This window comes from Ictalurus punctatus, chromosome 28 (assembly GCF_001660625.3).
Source record: "Ictalurus punctatus breed USDA103 chromosome 28, Coco_2.0, whole genome shotgun sequence".
NCBI lineage: Eukaryota > Metazoa > Chordata > Actinopteri > Siluriformes > Ictaluridae > Ictalurus > Ictalurus punctatus.
In genome coordinates, this window is record NC_030443.2 from 589,014 (window position 1) to 612,853 (window position 23,840).

Below are 23,840 nucleotides of genomic sequence, written 5' to 3' on the forward strand. Positions count from 1 at the left end.
AGAACCGCTTTAAGGCGCGGCCCCGAATCCCCACGCGTTGACTTAAGCGATCCAGGAGAGTCGTACGATGTATCGTATCGTTCAGATCGAGAAGCTCTAAAACAGCAAAATTCCCCGAGTCCACCGACATCAACAAACCGCTAGACACTTTCTGCGTCTTTTGATCTAGAGCCTGCGTGACATTGATCAAAATCCCATTTCCATTAAAAAAGGTAGAAAGTTGATCACGAACAACCTTCTCCGTTATTTCAGATAAAAATCTTTCTCGGCCTATAATTATTCCTGATTATATATGGTGCGGAATCCGAGCCGCCGGAGAAACTCCGGGGACTGAAAGAGGAACCTGATGGAAAGCGGAGAGTGAAAGCGCTGCTCGTCTCACTGGCAGCAGATAACCTGCTCCGTGCTCCTGAGCTGGAAGAACGGGTTAGACAGATTCCAGACACGATAAACAGCTCGATCCAGAGAACCACAAACTCCGGCTCGTATCTCACAGAGTGCCAGAATGAACTCTGACACGAGAGCACGCTGAGGGAATGATCCCGTATATAAACGCTGACCCTCACAGCGCATAAACACCAGCAGATCCCGCGCGAGTTCTTCCCCGAGAAATCCTTCGTTTATCTGCGCTTCATCATTACATAGAACCATTCATCGTATTTACATAGAACTCAAACTGGTTAGCGTTATATACTCCCCTCAGTAATCATTCTTCACTCGGAGAATCATTCGCAAATAATGCTCGATATTCCTTACAGAACAATAAACCCAAACAAGAGCGTAAAAGAAGACGGGAAACTTGTAAAGTTAGTAATAATAATAATAATAATAATCATATGTATATTAATATTCATATTAATAATAATGATAACAATAATAATAATTTAAGGGACCCATGGAATCATGCATCAAACCCAAAAAATGTAATACTTTATTTCAACAGAGAAATATCAAATATAAAATCTCAAAACCCTTTTCATTTTAGCTTTCATTTAACTGAAGATCATTTCTTTTTTTCTATATTTACAGAAATCAACTGTGCATTTTATTACATTACTAACAGTGTTCAAAAATAACATTCATGTGTGTGAAACATAATGTGTGTGTGTGTGTGTGTGTGTGTCTGTGTGTGTGTGTGTGTGTGTGTGTGTTTGAATAGTCAGTTCTTCCAAAAGATACTAGTGTTTATTGACTCCTTTATGGGGGGGTCTCTCTCTCTCTCTCACTCTCTCTCTGTCTGTCTGTCTGTCTCTCTCTCTCACTCTCTCTCTCTCTCTCTCTCTCTCTCTCTCTCTCTGTCTGTCTGTCTCACTCTCTCTCTCTCCCTCTCTCTCTCTCTGTATGTCTCTCTCTGTCTCCCTCTCTCTCTCTCTGTATGTCTCTCTCTCTCTCCCTCTCTCTCTGTCTGTCTCACTCTCTCTCTGTCTCTCTCTCTCTCTCTCTCTCTCTCTCTCTCTCTCTGTCTCTTTCTCGCTGTCTTTAAAATGTATTATTATTACATTTACATGTATTTCATATATGAATACATTTATAACACAAATGTAGTTCTATATCTCTTTTACAAACACATACTCACACACACACACACACACACACACACACACACACACACACACACACACTTAAAGATTTCAGCTGTTTTGTTTGTTTGCTTATTTGTTTTGTAGATTCAGGGATTTTGTGCAGGCTCATGCTAGCCACTCGTTAATATGTGTGTGTGTGTGTGTGTGTGTGTGTGTGTGTGTGTGTGTGTGTGTGTGTGTAAACCATCTGCAGACATAACTTCAACCCAGTGACGGTCATTGTGAAAGCTCAAGGTTTCTGGACACGCAAGGTCAAAGAGATGCATAGAAATAAACATAACACACTTTATCACACACACATTCACACTCACACACACACACACACACACACACACACACACAGCTGTATTTTTAATATATATTTTGACTTGCACATGGTATATCAGTAATTTCCCAGTGAGAGTTTTTTTCCGCTCTAGTACTCGGGAATCATCCAGGTGTGTGTGTGTGTGTGTGTGTGTGTGTGTGTGTGTGTGAGAGAGAGAGAGACAGATTAGTCAAATATGAGAAAATGCACTTCCCTCATTTTGCACTTCAGTGAGCTCGTCCCTTGTGCTGCACTTTGGCGTCATCTCTTTACTTTTATTTCCACAAAGCTGAAAAGTTTACGTTTAAAACCTCGAGATTGATATTTTCCCTTTGATCTGATCTTCATCTCCGTGACGATCTCTAAACCGCTCCGATGGAAACCGAGCGCTAAAATGCTTTCTATTTTACAAGCGTCAGCCTTTTTTTTGTTTTGTTTTGAAAAGTTCTTTTAACTGACAGCGACCCGAAACGTCTAAACTCGGTCACGTGTCAGTGTAATTACGAGAAAATTCCTCATAAACCATCCACTCCTGTGGAATTTACCACAGAGTCTCTTTCCCTCGTGGAGCTTCGCCCGGCGCTTCAGTGTAATTACACTGCCATTTGAGCCGCACAACGCTTTTTTAAAGCGGTTTCTAACACGTCTGAGGGAAATGTTAGCGTTCCGGATGTTTCTGTATCATTTCCACTCATTTACGCTGTCTCTAAAAGACCTCTCACACACACACACACACACACACACACACACGCTATCTGTTAGTTAGTTAGCGAAGTTGTTAGTCACATTTGCAGTCTTTCAGTATTTATCCGTTGCTTAGCAACGCTATCCTTTAACATTAAGTGATGAAGATCCGTCCATTTCCAGGGTTACTCAGACAGGGTGTGTGTTAAACCGAAGCTGGAATTATCCACCTACAGAGATTCGTTTATTTGTGAATATGAAAGTAAAGTGGTGAGAAACACCTTCGATGATGACACAATCAGAGAGTTACTGTAAATGTTGGTCTTTGGAGTCGTGTCAGAAAGGTGCTGCGGTACCTGTAGATATCCAGTTTGTCGATGTCTCTGACTCGCTGACTCACAGTCATGTGTCAGAGCATGCGGCATGTGGGAACGCTTCAATCACTGACTGCACCTTCTACACTGACAGCGTGCATAACCAGGGCTCGCTCTAACGTGTGTGTGTGTGTGTGTTTCAGGTTGGAGAGTGCGAGGGAGGTGTTCCCCATGGAGTTTTTCTTCCCTCCGCAGCGCACCTGCCTGATCTGCTCTGATGAAGCTTCCGGTTGCCATTACGGCGCTCTGACCTGCGGCAGCTGCAAAGTGTTTTTCAAAAGAGCGGCTGAAGGTAAACACACGCACGCACGCACACACACACACACACGCGCGCGCACACACACACACACACAGGGTCATTAGTTTACCAGCTAGACCAAGGCCAGCGTGGCTGCAGATCTACGTCCAAGCCCAAGCAGGAACACCGAATTCCTCAGGCTGAATCAGTCACGTTCATTCTTCGGATGGTTGATGAGGTTCAGGTGGTTGATGAGGTTCAGGTGCACTGCAGCGTTTACTGAAATGAAAACCCAAAAACTCACCAGAGCTCAGCAGATAAGAGCCGAGCCTTCAGTGGAGAATACTGAGAGCAACCGCCCCTTCTAGTGAAGGGAAAAACAGAGCGTACCATGATGTCGGGACAAACATTTATAAAATAACCTCAACCTTCACAACCCTAAACTCAACCTCACTAACCTCAACCTTCACAACCCTAAACTCAACCTCACTAACCTCTACCTCACTAACCTCTACCTCACTAACCTCAACCTTCACAACCCTAAACACAACCTCACTAACCTCAACCTTAACCTCACTAACCTCTACCTCACTAACCTCTACCTCACTAACCTCAACCTTCACAACCTTAACCTCACTAACCTCTACCTCACTAACCTCAACCTTCACAACCCTAACCTCAACCTCACTAACCTCTACCTCACTAACCTCAACCTTCACAACCCTAAACTCAACCTCACTAACCTCAACCTCACTAACCTCTACCTCACTAACCTCAACCTTCACAACCCTAAACTCAACCTCACTAACCTCTACCTCACTAACCTCTACCTCACTAACCTCAACCTTCACAACCCTAAACACAACCTCACTAACCTCAACCTTAACCTCACTAACCTCTACCTCACTAACCTCTACCTCACTAACCTCAACCTTCACAACCTTAACCTCACTAACCTCTACCTCACTAACCTCAACCTTCACAACCCTAACCTCAACCTCACTAACCTCAACCTTAACCTCACTAACCTCAACCTTCACAACCCTAACCTCAACCTCACTAACCTCAACCTTCACAACCTTAACCTCACTAACCTCAACCTCACTAACCTCAACCTTCACAACCTTAACCTCACTAACCTCAACCTTCACAACCATAACCTCAACCTCACTAACTTCTACCTCACTAACTTGTACCTCACTAACCTCAACCTCACTAACCTCAACCTTCACAACCTCAACCTCACTAACCTCAACCTTCACAACCTTAACCTCACTAACCTCAACCTCACTAACCTCAACCTTCACAACCTTAACCTCACTAACCTCAACCTCACTAACCTCAACCTTCACAACCTTAACCTCACTAACCTCAACCTCACTAACTTCTACCTCACTAACTTGTACCTCACTAACCTCAACCTCACTAACCTCAACCTTCACAACCTCAACCTCACTAACCTCAACCTTCACAACCTTAACCTCACTAACCTCAACCTCACTAACCTCAACCTTCACAACCCTAAACTCAACCTCACTAACCTCTACCTCACTAACCTCTACCTCACTAACCTCAACCTTCACAACCCTAAACACAACCTCACTAACCTCAACCTTAACCTCACTAACCTCTACCTCACTAACCTCTACCTCACTAACCTCAACCTTCACAACCTTAACCTCACTAACCTCTACCTCACTAACCTCAACCTTCACAACCCTAACCTCAACCTCACTAACCTCAACCTTAACCTCACTAACCTCAACCTTCACAACCCTAACCTCAACCTCACTAACCTCAACCTTCACAACCTTAACCTCACTAACCTCAACCTCACTAACCTCAACCTTCACAACCTTAACCTCACTAACCTCAACCTTCACAACCATAACCTCAACCTCACTAACTTCTACCTCACTAACTTGTACCTCACTAACCTCAACCTCACTAACCTCAACCTTCACAACCTCAACCTCACTAACCTCAACCTTCACAACCTTAACCTCACTAACCTCAACCTCACTAACCTCAACCTTCACAACCTTAACCTCACTAACCTCAACCTCACTAACCTCAACCTTCACAACCTTAACCTCACTAACCTCAACCTCACTAACTTCTACCTCACTAACTTGTACCTCACTAACCTCAACCTCACTAACCTCAACCTTCACAACCTCAACCTCACTAACCTCAACCTTCACAACCTTAACCTCACTAACCTCAACCTCGCTAACCTCAACCTTCACAACCTTAACCTCACTAACCTCAACCTCACTAACCTCAACCTTCACAACCTTAACCTCACTAACCTCAACCTTCACAACCATAACCTCAACCTCACTAACTTCTACCTCACTAACTTGTACCTCACTAACCTCAACCTCACTAACCTCAACCTTCACAACCTTAACCTCACTAACCTCAACCTTCACAACCATAACCTCAACCTCACTAACTTCTACCTCACTAACTTCTACCTCACTAACCTCTACCTCACTAACCTCTACCTCACTAACCTCAACCTTCACAACCCTAAACTCAACCTCACTAACCTCTACCTCACTAACCTCTACCTCACTAACCTCAACCTCACTAACCTCAACCTTCACAACCCTAACCTCAACCTCACTAACCTCAACCTTCACAACCATAACCTCAACCTCACTAACCTCTACCTCACTAACCTCAACCTCACTAACCTCAACCTTCACAACCCTAAACTCAACCTCACTAACCTCTACCTCACTAACCTCAACCTTCACAACCCTAACCTCAACCTCACTAACCTCAACCTCACTAACCTCAACCTTCACAACCCTAACCTCAACCTCACTAACCTCTACCTCACTAACTTCTACCTCACTAACCTCAACCTTCACAACCTTAACCTCACTAACCTCAACCTCACTAACTTCTACCTCACTAACTTCTACCTCACTAACCTCTACCTCACTAACCTCTACCTCACTAACCTCAACCTCACTAACCTCAACCTTCACAACCCTAACCTCAACCTCACTAACCTCTACCTCACTAACCTCAACCTTCACAACCCTAACTTCAGATGAATTCTCAGTAACTCAACCTCAGAAGCCCTAACCCTGACCTCACTAACCTCACCCTGAACTCCAGTACTCTAAGCTTAAACCTCATCCTCGCAATAGAAACCGGTCAACCGGAAGATTTTTAAATAAAAAGAAGAATATCAGCGTCGTTTCTGTAAAACTGCTGTTCTTCATGAACTCTGGCCAGAATGTCAACCAGGTCAGATTTGTAATCCTTTAAGTTTGCGAACTCAGCAGAACCGAGGCAGTTTCTCAGAACGTAAAGGCGCGCACTTGATCTAAAGATGAAACGGAGAAATCCGACGGCTCTCTGCTCCTGAAACATCTGGCACCGAACCGTGCGCAGATAATTACAATAAACTGTGAAGACTGAGGACTTTCCCTCACTGTTTACTGACACGTCTGTATCTGAAGAGAACTCCCTGACAGACCTGGCAGACAGACCTGTCTCACTCTCAGCACATCTTCTGCTAAAACCGGTCTCACTCTCAGCACTTCTTCTTCTAAACATGTCTCACTCTCAGCACGTCTTCTGCTGAACACGTCTCACTCTCAGCACGTCTTCTTCTAAACATGTCTCACTCTCAACACGTCTTCTGCTAAACATGTCTCACTCTCAACACGTCTTCTGCTAAACATGTCTCACTCTCAGCACGTCTTCTTCTAAACATGTCTCACTCTCAACACGTCTTCTGCTAAACATGTCTCACTCTCAACACGTCTTCTGCTAAACATGTCTCACTCTCAGCACATCTTCTGCTGAACATGTCTCACTCTCAGCACGTCTTCTGCTAAACATGTCTCACTCTCAGCACATCTTCTGCTAAACATGTCTCACTCTCAACACGTCTTCTTCTAAACATGTCTCACTCTCAGCACATCTTCCGCTGAACATGTCTCACTCTCAGCACGTCTTCTTCTAAACATGTCTCACTCTCAACACGTCTTCTGCTAAACATGTCTCACTCTCAGCACATCTTCTGCTGAACATGTCTCACTCTCAGCACGTCTTCTGCTAAACATGTCTCACTCTCAGCACGTCTTCTGCTAAAACCGGTCTCACTCTCAGCACATCTTCTGCTAAAACCGGTCTCACTCTCGGCACATCTGTCTTTCTCTCTGGAAATGATATGTTCTGTTCATTCTTAATTCTTTTCTGTATTTTCCATTTTCTTCCTTTTTTATCCCTGTGGTTTTTTTTATTATTTTTTCTAAATCGAATGTATTTAACCTTTAAACTGTTATGAGCTTTTGAATGATGTACTAATGTGATTCATGTGTGGTGTGTGTAGTTATATAAGGGTAAAGTGGTGTGTGTGTGTGTGGAATAAGAGAGAAGAGAGAATGTGATTACGCTGCAGTGTGACAGCAGGATCGTGGCTCTGTGGCCTCCATTAGACTCGCTCTGATTGCTTTAGACCTTGAATGTGGAGCATGAAGGAGAACCTCGCTGTAGCACCGCCGCTGTGTGTGGTCTCGGCTCGTTAGTGTGTGTGTGCGTGTGTGTGTGTGTGTGTGTATGAACAGTCAAAACAGTGAGCAGCATGTGTTTCACAACAACAACAGTAGCAGCAGCAACAACAACAAGAACAACAACAAAGCTAATAAAGCGCGGTTTTACTGTGGAATCAGTGTTCTGTTTGGTTCTGTTTGGTTCTGTTTGGTTCTGTTAGGCGTTATGGGTTCTGCTGCAGTGTAGATGTATATTTTACTCCAGACTTTATCATCAGCATGAAATAAATTAAAGTAAAAGATTGCAATTAAACACCATAATTTACATCTTATCGATATCCTTTATCACCCAGCCTTAATGTGAAGAAACCACTGTAAATGCTTCTGAGGAACATGTTTTTCTAATAGAATGTTTCTGTGTGTGTGTGTGTGTGTGTGTGTGTGTTTCTGTCTGTCTGTCTGTCTCTCAGGGAAGCAGAAGTATCTGTGTGCGAGCAGGAACGACTGCACCATCGATAAGCTGAGGAGGAAGAACTGTCCCTCATGTCGTCTGAAGAAGTGCTTTGAGGCAGGAATGACTCTCGGAGGTAAAGTAAGCGCTGAGTGGGCGTGTCTGTCTGTCTGTCTCTCTGTCCGTCTGTCTGTCGGTGTTTCTGTCAGAACGCTATTGTCTAATTGGTGTTTTGGTTTGAGTGACGGGACAGACAGACTGAGGTGTAGTCTGGCCGTGAATTACAGATCAGCGTGTGTGTGTGTGTGTGTGTGTGTGTGCGTGTGAGAGTCGCTGTGCTTTTTTTGTGCGTTTGTGTGAAATTTGAAAGAGGAAGATGGAATCCGGTGTCTGGATGTGGAAAATTCTGGAGTTTTTTGGTGGAATTGTCTTCATGTGAGAGTGTGACAGACAACATGGAGATTTTTTGTATATGTGAAACCTGTCATTCCTGTGTGTGTATGTGTGTGTGTGTGTGTGAGTGTGTGTGTGTGAGTGTGAGTGTGACAGCCCTTTGATGCAAGTGTGGGTCTCTGCAGAACATAATTGGGCGTTTCCCAGTCACTGGGCATCTTCAGACCGGATGGGCATTGTTCAGCCGTCCAGGCAGCTACAATTAGGGCTGGGGTTGGGGTTAGAATCAGGTAACCCCCCCAGTGTTGGGGTTGGGGTTGGGGTGTTAGTGTTGGGGTTGGGGTTAGTTTTAGAATCAGGTAACACGGTTAGGATTGGGGTTAAGGTTAGGGTTAGGGTTGGGGTTGGGGTTAGGGTTGGGGTTAGAATCAGGTAACATGGTTAGGGTTGGGGTTAAGTTTAGGGTTAGGGTTGGGTTTGGGGTTAGGGTTGGGGTTAGAATCATGTAACATGGTTAGGGTTGGGGTTGGGGTTAGAATCAGGTAACATGGTTAGGGTTGGGGTTAAGGTTAGGGATGGGGTTGGGGTTAGGGTTGGGGTTGGGGTTAGAATCATGTAACATGGTTAGGGTTGGGGTTAAGGTTAGGGTTGGGGTTGGGGTTGGGGTTAGGGTTGGGGTTAGAATCAGGTAACATGGTTAGGGTTGGGGTTAAGGTTAGGGATGGGGTTGGGGTTAGGGTTGGGGTTGGGGTTAGAATCAGGTAACACGGTTGGGGTTGGGGTTAGGGTTAGGGTTGGGGTTAGAATCAGGTAACATAGTTAGGGTTGGGGTTAGGGTTAGGGTTGGGGTTAGAATCAGGTAACAGGGTTAGGGTTGGGGTTGGGGTTAGAATCAGGTAACACGGTTAGGGTTGGGGTTAGGGTTAGAATCAGGTAACATGGTTAGGGTTGGGGTTAAGGTTAGGGATGGGGTTGGGGTTCGGGTTGGGGTTGGGGTTAGAATCAGGTAACATGGTTAGGGTTGGGGTTAAGGTTAGGGATGGGGTTGGGGTTGGGGTTAGAATCAGGTAACATGGTTAGGGTTGGGGTTAAGGTTAGGGTTAGGGTTGGGGTTGGGGTTAGGGTTGGGGTTAGAATCATGTAACATGGTTAGGGTTGGGGTTAGGGTTGGGGTTGGGGTTGGGGTTAGGGTTGGGGTTAGAATCAGGTAACATGGTTAGGGTTGGGGTTAGGGTTGGGGTTGGGGTTGGGGTTGGGGTTAGAATCAGGTAACATGGTTAGGGTTGGGGTTAAGGTTAGGGATGGGGTTGGGGTTAGGGTTGGGGTTGGGGTTAGAATCAGGTAACATGGTTAGGGTTGGGGTTAGGGTTGGGGTTAGGGTTGGGGTTGGGGTTAGGGTTGGGGTTAGAATGAGGTAACACTGTTTGAAAATGCCCAATAATTGGAAAAAGGCTTTTTTTTGTTCTGCAGTGACACCATACTCCTTTGATGACAGGCTTCAGTATTTTTTTCACAGCCATTGGATGAATGTCAGCTTTGGCCCCGCCCCCTGGGGACGATTGCTTTGTCAGTGATATTTCAGTTTATAACTTACTGAAATATTGCTGTAGAAACCTGAGAAAAAAAAAACTAAACCCTTAGTGTAGCACTTTCCCAGATTCAGGCAGGGAACAAGGAAGCTGGAGGTTTGGAACAACTCAAAAAGCGCTTTATTCTTTCTCTTTCTCTTTCTCTTTTCAGTGGTTTTATTTTATAGACACACACACACACACACACACATGGCTCCGTGCTGGTTGTCTCTCTCTCTGTCTTTCGAGGCGCCTGTCTCTCTCCTGTTTTTTTATTCTTGCCTCTGCTCACAGCAACACAGAACATTCATTAGTATAATTCCAGACAGATGTGCGATCCTTACCACTCACCATCTCCGGCTCCGCCCTCCATTCACAAACCGGCGCTACTGCACGCCACGTTCAAATTTGACTTAACTCTTTCTTTCCAATCAAATCGCGAGACTTCCTCTAAAGTGCTAACTTCTGGAAAGTTCTGTGGCGGTGTGATGAGCTCAGCACAGAGGATCCAACATGGCGGCTTGGGGGCGGAGATGTGCGACGAAGCAACCACAAAGCGTCCGTGGTGCCGTGATGTGCTATGACATGCATTTAGTTAAAAACCTGTATGTGTGTGTGTGTCTGTGTGTGCGTGTGTGTATGTGCGTGTCCGGAAAGCCCATTAAATGTCAGCGTTTGTTCTTATTGTCCGCTGTGCGATCGGTCCTGACGCCGACGCTGCTAATAACTCAGCCGTCAGATTCCGAGTCGCTCAGTTAAACGAGGGACGATGACTGCGGAACCACATCAGAGAGAAGATCATAGAGACAGAGAGAGAGAATGTAAAGAGAGAAGGAAAGCTTAACGAGAGATAAAACACTCCAGGATGTGCTCTTGGAGGAAAGTAAGCAACACTGGAGCAGCAAGCGTTTCATTCCTCGTATCGTTCGCCAAACGCTTACGACTCGTTATCGATTAAACAACAGCACGTCATAGTTTTTATCCGTTTACAGCTACGTCTTCCAGCTAAGCATTAAATTCAGAGCCTTTTCCCGTATCTGCGTGGAAGATGTGGAAGTTTGTTGGAATAAACTCAGGCTGCTTGTCATTTTCACATTATTGCTTTTAAATATAAAATAAGATGAAAACTGGAAGGTGTTAGATCTGGGAAATGAGTTCTAACAGTTCCAGTTCAGGTTTTCAGAGAGTGTAATAGACTGAGAGTGATTGTAGGGTGTGTGTGTGTGTGTGTGTGTGTGTGTGAGGGTTAAACGTTTAACACACTGCATTAGGAGCATGAGTACGTGTCTCATTGTGTTATTACAGTGAATGAGAGATGATCGCTCTGTCACTGCCTCACCATCACCTCAAATATTACAGTCTCACGCTCTCCCTGTCTCACTCCCTGTCTCACTCTCTCCCTGTCTCACTCCCTGTCTCACTCTCTTCCTGTCTCACTCCCTGTCTCACTCTCTCCCTGTCTCACTCCCTGTCTCACTCTCTTCCTGTCTCACTCCCTGTCTCACTCTCTCCCTGTCTCACTCCCTGTCTCACTCTCTTCCTGTCTCACTCCCTGTCTCACTCTCTTCCTGTCTCACTTTCTCTCCCTGTCTCACTCCCTGTTTCTCTATGATAAATCTTCCACACCAGTGATTAGATCATTAATAATAATAATAATAATAAGAATAATAAGAAGAAGATCGTTATGATGCTAGCTAAAGCTATCTCCGGATTCTAATAGTGAAATAAACCACAGAGAATTAAATTAGGAATTAATTAAAATTCATTTTAAAAATGGTAGCAATCTAAAAAAAAGTCACAAAAATTTGATCGGAATCAAATGGACATTTAAAGAAATAGAAAAAAACCCTGGAAAGAATATTCCGGCGATATTACACCGCAGCGCTGCTGACTGCTGGATTCTGAGCGCCTGTTAGTAAACTACAGGAGTTATCTTGAGTTTTGTTTCATTCCGGGAAGTGTCTCTGTACAGATGTGTAAAATACATCCGTTTTCCCTGCAGCAGAATTCCTGGTTTGATGATGAAGGATATTGACGGGTCTTCGGGAACACCCTGCTGGAACATGAGAACTCTTCTTTTCACGCAGCTAGCGTTGACTGTAGACGCTTTCCTCAGTATCGAGCGTGATATCGAAACTTTGTTTCTTTTTTATAATAAATGAGAAGGTTATCTTATGGATACTTGACAACAGAAGCCCTGAACTGCAAGATGTGAGCCTGTGTTCACTTTTTATCTTGTTATTCTGCCTTTGAAGTCACTCTTTAGACACATAGTCAAATACTTGTCAAAAGAATGAGATACTATATTACAATAACAACTTAGTAAGAAATCATGAGATACTAAGTCAAGATAACAGCTTAGTAACTCAAAGCAACGAGATAGTAAGTCAAGGTAAGGAGACAGTGTCGCAAAATAATGAGATAGTAAGTCGAAATATTGAGAGTCAAAATAATGAGATAGTAAGTCAAAATATTGAGAGTCAAAATAATGAGATAGTAAGTCGAAATATTGAGTCAAAATAATGAGATAGTGAGTCAAAATATTGAGTTAAAATAATAAAGAATTAGTAAGTCAAAATAATGAGATAGTAAGTCAAAATATTGAGAGTCAAAATAATGAGATAGTAAGTCAAAATATTGAGAGTCAAAATAATGAGATAGTAAGTCGAAATATTGAGTCAAAATAATGAGATAGTAAGTCGAAATATTGAGTCAAAATAATGAGATAGTAAGTCGAAATATTGAGTCAAAATAATGAGATAGTAAGTCAAAATATTGAGAGTCAAAATATTGAGATAGTAAGTCAAAATAATGAGATAGTAAGTCAAAATATTGAGAGTCAAAATATTGAGATAGTAAGTCAAAATAATGAGATAGTAAGTCAAAATTTTGAGAGTCAAAATAATGAGATAGTAAGTCAAAATATTGAGAGTCAAAATATTGAGAGTCAAAATATTGAGATAGTAAGTCAAAATATTGAGAGTCAAAATATTGAGATAGTAAGTCAAAATAATGAGATAGTAAGTCAAAATATTGAGTCAAAATAATGAGATAGTAAGTCAAAATAATGAGATAGTAAGTCAAAATATTGAGAGTCAAAATAATCAGATAGTAAGTCAAAATAATGAGATAGTAAGTCAAAATATTGAGTCAAACTAATGAGATAGTACATCAGAATGAGGAGAGTATAAGTTAAATAACAACATGCTAAGTCAAAACAACAAAACAGTAAGTCAAAATAATGAGATAGTGAGTCACAACAATGACCTAGTAAGGAAAAATAACACAATAGTCAAAATACTGAGATAGTAGTTGAAAGAAACTGTCCACGCCTTGCACTTCAGGCGTTCTGTACGTACTGAATGTGTCTCTAATGTAAACTGTGATTTCCAGGCCACTACGCGCTCCCGTCTGTGCTAACCGGTGACTGTTTAGATTAGCAACATTAGCACATTCACAGCACACAGATTTCTGGGCTGTTGCTCAGGTCGCGTTGTGTGAAAGTCAGGGGTGAGAGACGGACCTCCCTGAAGAAATCTGGCAGGATTGTGGACGGGATGAAGTTTTGAGGAGTTACAGAGCTGATAACGGATGAGCGCGTTAAATCACATTCACTGGTTTTGCTGTCTGACAGGAGCACAGGCGTTTTTTTCGTGGTATGCAGTAAGTTTTTCCATTCTAGTTTTTCTTCAGAGTGAGTCCATGGTGTGTTTTTCTTCTCTTAGATGTGATAATAGGACCAGTGTCTCAAGCCGTGGCGGCGATGGTGGCGCTGCCTCAGAAGACAGTTTATTACAGCGCTTAATGGCCGTGCAGCTCCACACGGCATGCAGAGTTATCACCAGATTTATTTTTTTTGCACATGACGATGTATAATGATGTGAAATACATCCTCTCAGATTTGGCGCTGAAGCTAACAGATCATTTTTGCTCCCATTTTCTTGATGGTAGTGATATTACCGAGGCACGTTTGGGTTATTTAATATCTCCTGGACAGGACGATTTTCACCATCAGGACTGGTGCTGATGATTATTCCTTTTATACATAAAGATGGAGGATTTGCAGAAATTCAAGCAAATTGCTGTGCCTAAAGTCGTAATTGTGGATTAGGATGGAAATTACACGTGGTGAAGATATGTAATACCTTTTTCATTCCACAATGACAAGGCTGATACTTTTTTTTTTTTGTAATTACGAAGAAAGAGAAGTTCCACATGCGAGTAGAAAATGTGGTGTTGGGGATTTTGTGGAAATTCCAACAAGTCGCCTAGATTTGGAAACAATAGTGATGAGGTGGTGTGATGGAGCGTTAGGTAACTTACTAACGATTACAATCATTATTTTATTGAAGAACTTTTTATCCGTTTATAGTTACATTTATCATTAGTTCCTGTTTCTCAAGTTATAGCACGTACAGTCCCATCCGAAACTATTGGAACGCTAAGGTCAGGTCGTTGGTGTGTGTCGGGGTTTGAGATGAAAAGACGGAGATGAGACGAGAGTTTAGGATTTCGGTTTTTATTTCCTGGTGTTTACATCTAGACGTTTTAAACAACATTAAACACAGACCCTTCTGTATCAGAACACACAGTTTTCAGAACAGATGTCTTGAAGTAAACAACAGGTAATATTCGGTTGCGTCTCCTTTACTCGCAGTAACTGCATCACTCCTGCGCCTCACTGACACCAGACTGCTGGTTTCTTCTTCTGTGAAGCTTCTCCAGGTTTCTCCTGCAGCTTCTTTCAGTAGTTGTGTGTTTCGGGGGGGTTTCTCCCTTCAGTCTCCTCTTCAGGAGGTGAGGTGCTGATCAGTTGGGTGAAGGTCTGGTGATGGACTTGTCCAGTCTAAAACCTTCCACTTTCCCCCTGGTGAAGTCCGGTGTTGAGGTGGAAGTGTGTTCTGGATCGTTGTCTCGCTGCATGATGAAGTTCCTCTGATTCATTCGGACGCGTTTCTCTATAAATAAATAAAATCATGAGTTCATCATCAGTAAAGATCAGTGAGAATGTTCCAGAAGCAGCCGTGCGAGCCCAAGCCGTGACGCTACCTCCACCATGTTCCACAGATCAGCTCGTATGTTCTGGATCATGAGCAGATCCTTTCTTTCTCCACACTTTGGTCTTTCCATCACTTTGGTAGAGGTTCGTTTCGGTTCCAGAACCTTTGAGGATCGTCTCTGTATTTCTTTGTGAATTCCAGTCTGGATTTCTGACTCTTGCTGCTGATGAGGGGTTTATATCTTGTGGTATGTCCTCTATGTTTCTGCTCTCGAAGTCTTCTCTGAACGCTGGATGGTGAGACCTTCACCCTGCCCTGTGGAGGATGTTGTTGATGTCACTGTCTGTTGTTTTTGGGTTTTTCTTCACAGCTCTCACAATGTTTCTGTCATCAGCTGCTGTAGTTTTCCTTGGCCGACCCGTTCCGTGTCTGTTCCTCAGTACACCGGCGGTTTCTTTCTTTTTCAGGACATTCCAGATTACTGAATTGGCCATCTCCAATGTCTGTGCAATGCCTCTGATCGATTTTCCCTCTTTTCTCGACTTCAGAAGGGCTCACGTTTCTCCCATAGACAGCTCTCTGATCTTCATGTTGACTGACCAAGACTAGATGCTCAGAGCTGTTTATTATTTAAACAATCAACCTAAAAGGACACATCTGGGTAACTTGAGACACCTGTCAGTCACGTGTTCCAATATTTTCTTTCCCCCCAATATTAGAACGAGCTCGTTAATACAGACGTGTGATTTGCAGCTGAATAAACATGGCTGCATTGTACTTATGTACACACCGATACACTGCTCTGCCTCCAAGCCGACAAGGGAAACGCCTACAGCCTGGAAAGTATGGCAAGTGATTTGTTTAGCATACGGACAATTCTAATAACCGCACTAGCATTGCTCAAGGTGCACAAACATAAGCGCATGGCTGTCAAAGACTGAATGTCCCCCGGGACGGAATTAGACACACATCTAAAGTTAGAGCAGCCACGATCTGGATAAAGAACGAGAGAGAGAGAGAGAGAGAGAGAGAGGTGTTGAACAGTAACCAGTTAAATATGACCAAGCGCTGAGTATATCTCTCTCACAATCACACACTCACACACACACACTCTCTCACACACACACACAAACACACACACACACTTTTGAACAAAACATGAACAGAATGTGAGACTAAAATTAAGCTGCTGTTGGTTTCATGAAAGACAACTTAATATTATTATTATTAGTAGTAGTAGTGTTGTTGTTGTTGTTAACACAGGTTTATATTAATGTGTTTGTTCTCGTACATCACTGTTTCTATAGTAAAGCGTTTACGTATGGAACACGAATGGAAGGAGTCTCCGGTTTCAGCGCTTTGTAACGGTTCTTTGCGGTTTCGCGGTAATATGACAAGCTGCGCAGGTGAGGGAACGACTGTTTATAGCTGCTATAACATAAGTGACAACTAACTTCGTAAATGTAACTATAAATAGACAAAGTCTGACATCATTCAGTGTTATCTTTGGGGTGTAGGGGGTTAGGGTTAGGGTTCTCAGAGGAATAAAACACTTGGGGATGTGCTGTTATAGTAAAATACTCAACTTAATACACTATAATGTTAATCTGTTTCCTTCGCTAGCATACGGTCCGTGCTAAATCTGCCTTTGAAGTTCATTTTCTCGGTGACTCTGTAAAGCAGGGCGTCTCTCCGAGCTCCTCACACCAATCATCTGCTGAACATGGAGAACCTCGAGATCTGTAAGTCTCCACTGCCCATGTAAACAGAGAACATCAGAACAGAGGACGAGGCAGAAATGAGTGCGCGTAAGAGCCGAGCGGGTATCGGGTTAGCTTTGACGCCAACAGTTACAGGACTTACTGCAGATCCTGGGATGAAATTTTGGGGTTCCTGGAGACTTCTTTCTGCATCAGACGGTCTGATCTTGGGCAGTCGTTTGAAATCTGTGCTACTTGTAGATGATATTTACAGTGGGACGATGTGTTTCAAATCATTTGGAGATGTTTTTAAACCCCTTACCAGACTCATACGCATCCACAACCTTTTTTCTGAAGGCCTTACAGAACTCCTTCGATCTTGGCATGATGACACCACACACCTCAGTAACAAAGGGAACACCAGACATTAGGTATGCGAGAGGTATAAATACATTTTTGGAGTATTTATGAATTATTTTGTTCACTACAACCTTCACCATTACTTCGTAAGCTCTGCGTTTTTCCTTTTCTCTGATAGAAATATTTGAAAGGTCCTGCACGTCTTGGACATCGTTAGCGGTCGGATCCGTGCGCTCTCATCGCAGCTTTCTATAAACACACACGAATTCCAACAAACGATCTGCTGTTAGCTGTAGCCTTGCACATTTTTTTCGACGCATGTCTAATCATAGAATCTGACCTCGTTAGGACATCGAGACGGAGGGAGAGGAACCACCAGGAGAACCGTGACAGCTGATAGAGCTGCTAATTGCTAAGCACAGAGGTCAACAGGACAAATTAGAGAGTGTGAGAGGATTATCTGGTCAGATCTGATATCTGTGTTCTGAGACGCTGGCCGTGGTTCTGGAGGGGTGGGGGGTGTGGGGGGTACTGTGGATACTGTGGAGCTGCTTTGGGGTACAGAAGGTGCTAATTCCCTGAGAACATTCACATGAACCTGGTAATAAATTACAGGCAAGTGACCAATCAACAGTTCTCCGGATAAAAGTACTCGAGACGGCCGTTGAACAGGATCTCTGCTGGGTTTCAGCGACTATTCAATCTAGAACCCTAAACCATTCCGTGCACGCCTTTTAAGTTTCTGTGTAGAACCTTTCAACCTTTCAAACATGCTTCCAGGTCAAACGTCAAGTAGTGAAGTAGTCAATGACTTGGTGCTTGGGGTCAGCTTGGAACCATTTCTAAACAGGAACCATCTGTTGTGAGGTAAAAAGGGTTCTCTAAGGGTTCTCTGGCTGGTTAACAGTTATTCCTTCTCTGAAAACAAGCTCAAACGACACCTTCCAGTCACACATATCACGGAAAGGTCAAAGGTCAAGAGTATGGCTCGCAAAAATATATATACGTTAAGCTACACTCTTGGAAAAGAAATTGTTTCTTAAGGTTCCTGCTGGGTAACTGAGCAAAACCGCCTCCCTACCGGCATGTTTATCTTTCCTTTTTTGGACAGTGGGAGGAAACTGGAGAACCCAGAGGATTGCATTACTATATTATGTAGCGTTATTCTGAAGTATAACGTTACTGGCTACTGCGTGCGTGTTCGCGGCACATGGCTGCTCTTCAGTCTATAATTTGCCTCCCGTCTCGTGTTCCGTTAGAAATCTCTGCGCCAAAACGCCCCGATCTCTGATATCACGAGCGCATTACTATAACGCTGTGATTTGCAGCTGCGCTGTCAGAGCGTTAATCAAGACGTTCTGTCCAATCAGAATCCAGAACTCAGCCGTGCTCCGGTATGAGATACACAATAAATATGACAAGTAATGTGTTTTGATGGAGATGCTGAGTGCTGACTACTTGTTTGGATCAGTAACAAGGTTCCTGAGTTCGCTGCGTTCTAAGGGATTATAGAGTTGCACCCGGTTCTGAAAGGTTGCCAGTTTGTTGAATAGGAGAAATTGGAGCATGTGTGAGATTCATGAATCTTGCTTGTGTCAGTATAAAATTTCATTCAAAAACATTCAGCTGGACCTGGATTCTGGTCCTGGTTTCAGAACCGTTGTATTAAAAGATACGTATGGTTTTTATTGTTCAGTCTGTTTGAAAGGAACACTGCTGTGTCCTCCCTCTCGATGCGGTTTTTTTAGGCGTGTGAGAACACACACAGTGATCACACTCGGGTCGGAGAGAGGTCCGAGCGAGGCGGTCTCACTGGTCTGTGATATGACTCGACACGAGTGCAAGAAGCGAACAAACATGGCTCGTGCCGAAGGACAGAGCTGTAGCAGTGCAGAAACGCCATGTGTTCCAGAGACCAGAACCGGCGGAACAACCCAAAAGAAATGATCGGCACTCGATTAGACAACAGAACGCTTGAAAGTGTTCATTATATAAGTAGCTAATCATTAATTCAGTGTTCTTCATGCTCAGCTTGTTTCGTGATTTCTACACGTACTTGGTAAAGATTTGTTTTTGACCAATGGAGGAAAGGTTACTAGGAGAACATTTTTAGCCCTACGTGTTTGTTTTCCTTTCTGGTTTATTTAATTATGTGAAGTGGGTGACCGGGCCAGGCGGATCAGTTCGACTCTGATTGGGACTCGTTAGTGTGAAAATGTCCTCGATAAAGATTTCTCAGGCACATTTTTGGAACATCAGTAGTTTGAAGCCTGACTGCTTTAATCCAAAGTTTAGACCTGGTTACTGAACACTGATCGTTTAAATCCTTCCTGGGTTAATATCAGATTTGGACCGTGTTCTGGAAGGCTGCCGTGTTGAGTCCTGTGTTGGCACAAGACCTCAGAAAGCCTGCTGTTCAGGTCCTGTATCAAAGGTCTGCATTAAAGCTTTTGAACGTTGCTGCTTGGAATATTTACTGAAGAATTAATAGATTTGGACTACGATCCTGACAGTTGCCAGCTCTAATCCTGTTTAATGCCCCGTTTAAGAGATTTGGACCCGATTCTCAGGTACTGCTGGGAGTTCTGTTTGGGTCGTGTCTGAAAGATTTTACTGGGAACGCTGGTTTTGGATCAGGTTCTGAACAGCGAAGACATCTGACTGTACCGGTTTGAATCAGTATTGGAGCGATACTTGATTTGGACAAAGTTATAAATGTTCCTGTTTCTTGTAACGATTAAACGATTCTGATCAGGTTCTGGAAGGACTTTGTTTCAGGAAGTTCTGGATTTAAAGCAGGTTCTGTAAAGTTGCTCGTTTGGATAGTAAAACGGTTTAATAAGAAAATTGGGATCGGTTCTGGATCATTTTTCAGACGTTTAACCAAATTCTCAAACATTGTTGGGAATCCTCACCGTGGCTTAGGGGTTAGCACGTTTGCCTCTCACCTCCAGGGTTGGGGGTTCAAAACCTGACCTCCACCCTGTGTGTGCAAGGTTTGCATGATCTTCCTGTGCTTCCGGGGGTTTCCTGCGGTTCTTCCGGGTTCCTCCCCCAGTCCAAAGACATGTGTTGTAGGCTGAGTGGCATGTCTAAGTGGTCTGTGGTGTCTGAATGGGTGTGTGATTGTGACCTGTGATGAGTCGGTACCCTGTCCAGGGTATCCCCTGCCTTGTACCTCGACTCCCCTGGGACTGGCTCCAGGCTCCCCGCGACCCAGTGCAGGATACGTGCTTCAGAATTTGTTGTTGAAATCCCTTTGTTTTGATAGTGGTGGATGTGGGGAGGGAGGGAGGGGGGGAGGGGGGGTATTGTTGGGTATTGTTTCGGTCATAAAGATATTTGGACCAGGTCTCTGCAAGTTGCTCGTTTGAACCCTGTTGGAATTTGATCATAGAATTTTTATTACGCTCTTGGAATTTGAACGGATTTTGGGCAGATTCTGTCGAGGTTACCTGCTTTAGTCAGCAAGAGAAGTTTGACTATGTTTCTGAAAGTTTGTGATTTGGTCCTGGACGGTTCCTTGTTTGAACCCCGGCCATCTGTAACAGTCCCCGCCATAGGCAGCGTGCCAAGGGCGGTACCAGCACACTGTGCTCCTGCAAACCATGTAATTTTCCAATAAACGGCACTATAGATTGGTTACTGCTCACTGCCCTGCCCGGGCCTCGCCCCGCCTCGCTCCCAGGACCCAACAGTGTGCGTTCTGACAGTTCGTGATACAATGCAAGCAAGCTATCATCAAAGTCGTCGACATCAAACGTAGCTGAACGTTGCTTGATTGCTAGTCTGCGCATCAAGAGACTTGGAGCAGGTCCAGGAGGAACCTTTCATGAAGAGTAATAAATAAATAGTACGGTTGCTTGAAGTCTTGTTTGTGATAATATGAGAATATTGACTCTCTTCAGGAAAGTTCTGGTGTGATTCCAGGGAAATGAAGTCATTTGATTCCTGGTGAGAAGACGTTTAGCATTAAGAGTTCTGGCCTGTATCACGCGCTCAGTGAGGCTGGAATGCTGAACCGGTGATAAACAATAAGAAATATTTGACTATAATCACTAGTCTACATGCGAACGTTCCTCACTGCTAGCATAAAGGTTTTGATCTAGTAATTATACCGCTGTACGGTGAATGTTTATGGCTTGTCAAGCGAGGAGTATCTCGTGGCTGTGGCCATGACGAGACGTTATCTGTCTCTGCAGGAGGAAGTTCCTGGTCCTGCCATCCCAGGGTGCTCTCTGTTGATCTCTCCAGTAGTCATAATATTCCCTGTCCGAGCTCCAAACAGTGAAAGAACTGTAGCTTAGAAATCCTGGAAAAAGACTTCAATTCAATATCAAATTGTTGCTGTTGAGTAAAAGTGTGGGGTTTTTTCTGCTTCTTTCCTTTCACAGTCACTTCCGGATTAATTCGTGTTTATTAACAAATTTACATTTAATCTAAGTTTAAACGAAAAGCATTAGAGCGGGAATAAAATAAAGACAAACGTGCTTCTCGATTCGTTTCACGCCGCTGAGTGTAAACGCTTTCAAACTCTCCAGTACATTTCCTTTCAGATGAATTGTTAATATTAATACTGGCGCTTACGGGTGAAACATCGGCGGGATTTTCACCTCGCAGTAAAGATCAGCGGTAAAAGATGATCTTACAGCGATGAATAAATAAACACCTTATCCGAACAAACCACCAATAAACCACCAGCTTTCTGAAAAGTGGGAGATCTGTATTAAACAGCTGTATTGCTCGAAAGCCTGTAGAACAGATCGAATAAAATACAAAATAATAAATAAATAAATAAATAAGTCTGAATATGGCTCCAGGATGACACAGAAAAGATGTTGTTTCTTCTTTTCCTTTCGTTTCTGAAAGGTGTGAAGGTTTATTACACTCAATTCTTGGTGATTAATCTAAACTCATTTCAGAAAAAGAGGAGAGGAGTTTTTCTCTCGTTTTTTAATACCTTTAATTTTTCACATAGAAACTAATTAAAAAGGAATTACAGTAAATCTCTGCACTCGCAGGGTAAAGTTAGAAGGTGTGTGAGACGGTTTCTCATCATTGTTTATTTATTTATTTTATTACAGCAACACCAGTAAGATCAACACAATACTTCTTTCTGAAATGAGAATGTGGTCGTATTTCTGTTTCTGAATGTGTGTACAGAATAGAGGTGAATTTATTTGAATTATTATTATTATTATTAGTAGAAACGTGTGTTTGTGTAGAAGCCACTTATAGGGAAAGTAAACAAGTAGATACTGCACTTACGTTAAAGCAGCTATAAACATTCCCTCTTTCTATTCCCTCTCTATTCCCTCTCTATTCCCTCTCTCTATTCCCTCTCTATTCTCTCTCTCTATTCCCTCTCTATTCCCTCTCTATTCCCTCTCTCTATTCCCTCTCTATTCTCTCTCTCTATTCCCTCTCTATTCCCTCTCTATTCCCTCTCTCTATTCCCTCTCTATTCCCTCTCTCTATTCCCTCTCTATTCCCTCTCTCTATTCTCTCTCTCTATTCCCTCTCTATTCCCTCTCTATTCCCTCTCTCTATTCTCTCTCTATTCCCTCTCTCTATTCCCTCTCTATTCCCTCTCTCTATTCCCTCTCTCTATTCCCTCTCTATTCCCTCTCTCTATTCCCTCTCTCTATTCCCTCTCTATTCCCTCTCTATTCCCTCTCTCTATTCCCTCTCTATTCCCTCTCTCTATTCCCTCTTTCTATTCTCTCTCTCTATTATCTCTCTCTATTCCCTCTCTCTATTCTCTCTCTCTATTCCCTCTCTATTCCCTCTCTCTATTCCCTCTCTCTATTCTCTCTCTATTCTCTCTCTCTATTCCCTCTCTATATTCCCTCTCTCTATTCCCTCTCTCTATTCTCTCTCTCTGTTCTCTCTCTATTCTCTCTCTCTATTCCCTCTCTCTATTCCCTCTCTCTATTCTCTCTCTCTATTCCCTCTCTATTCTCTCTCTATTCTCTCTTTATTCTCTCTCTCTATTCCCTCTCTCTATTCTCTCTCTATTCTCTCTTTATTCTCTCTCTCTATTCCCTCTCTCTATTCTCTCTTTATTCTCTCTCTCTATTCTCTCTCTCTATTCTCTCTCTATTCCCTCTCTATTCTCTCTCTCTATTCTCTCTATATTCTCTCTCTATTCCCTCTCTCTATTCTCTCTCTCTGTTCTCTCTCTATTCTCTCTCTCTATTCCCTCTCTCTATTCTCTCTCTCTGTTCTCTCTCTCTATTCCCTCTCTCTATTCTCTCTCTCTGTTCTCTCTCTCTATTCTCTCTCTCTATTCTCTCTATATTCTCTCTCTATTCCCTCTCTCTATTCTCTCTCTCTGTTCTCTCTCTCTATTCTCTCTCTCTATTCCCTCTCTCTATTCCCTCTCTCTATTCTCTCTCTCTGTTCTGTCTCTTTATTCTCTCTCTCTATTCCCTCTCTCTGTTTTGTCTCTTTATTCTCTCTCTTTATATTTATTTACATGTATTTCACTGAAACGGTTAGCAGCCAGTAAGCTCCGCCCTGCTGTCCTTCCGTCACGCCGCTTTCTAGATTGACATGATGTGTGTAAGTAGATCTGTAACAGCGTCCTCGCTGAACAAAATGGCCGATCGATACGACGTCGCACTGCTAACACCGTACTACCGCGAGATGTAGCTGAACCA

General features: G+C 43.2%; 1 protein-coding gene across 1 annotated transcript in view; it reads left to right on the top strand.

Annotated features, from left to right (window-relative positions):
* Positions 1 to 23,840, top strand: part of ar (androgen receptor) — a 96,274-nt gene that overhangs the window by 20,709 nt on the left and 51,725 nt on the right. Inside the window, exons 2-3 of the mRNA XM_017459546.3 lie at positions 3,092 to 3,240; positions 8,177 to 8,293. Coding sequence (XP_017315035.1) covers positions 3,092 to 3,240; positions 8,177 to 8,293 — 266 coding nt within the window. The remainder of the gene's footprint in view (positions 1 to 3,091; positions 3,241 to 8,176; positions 8,294 to 23,840) is intronic.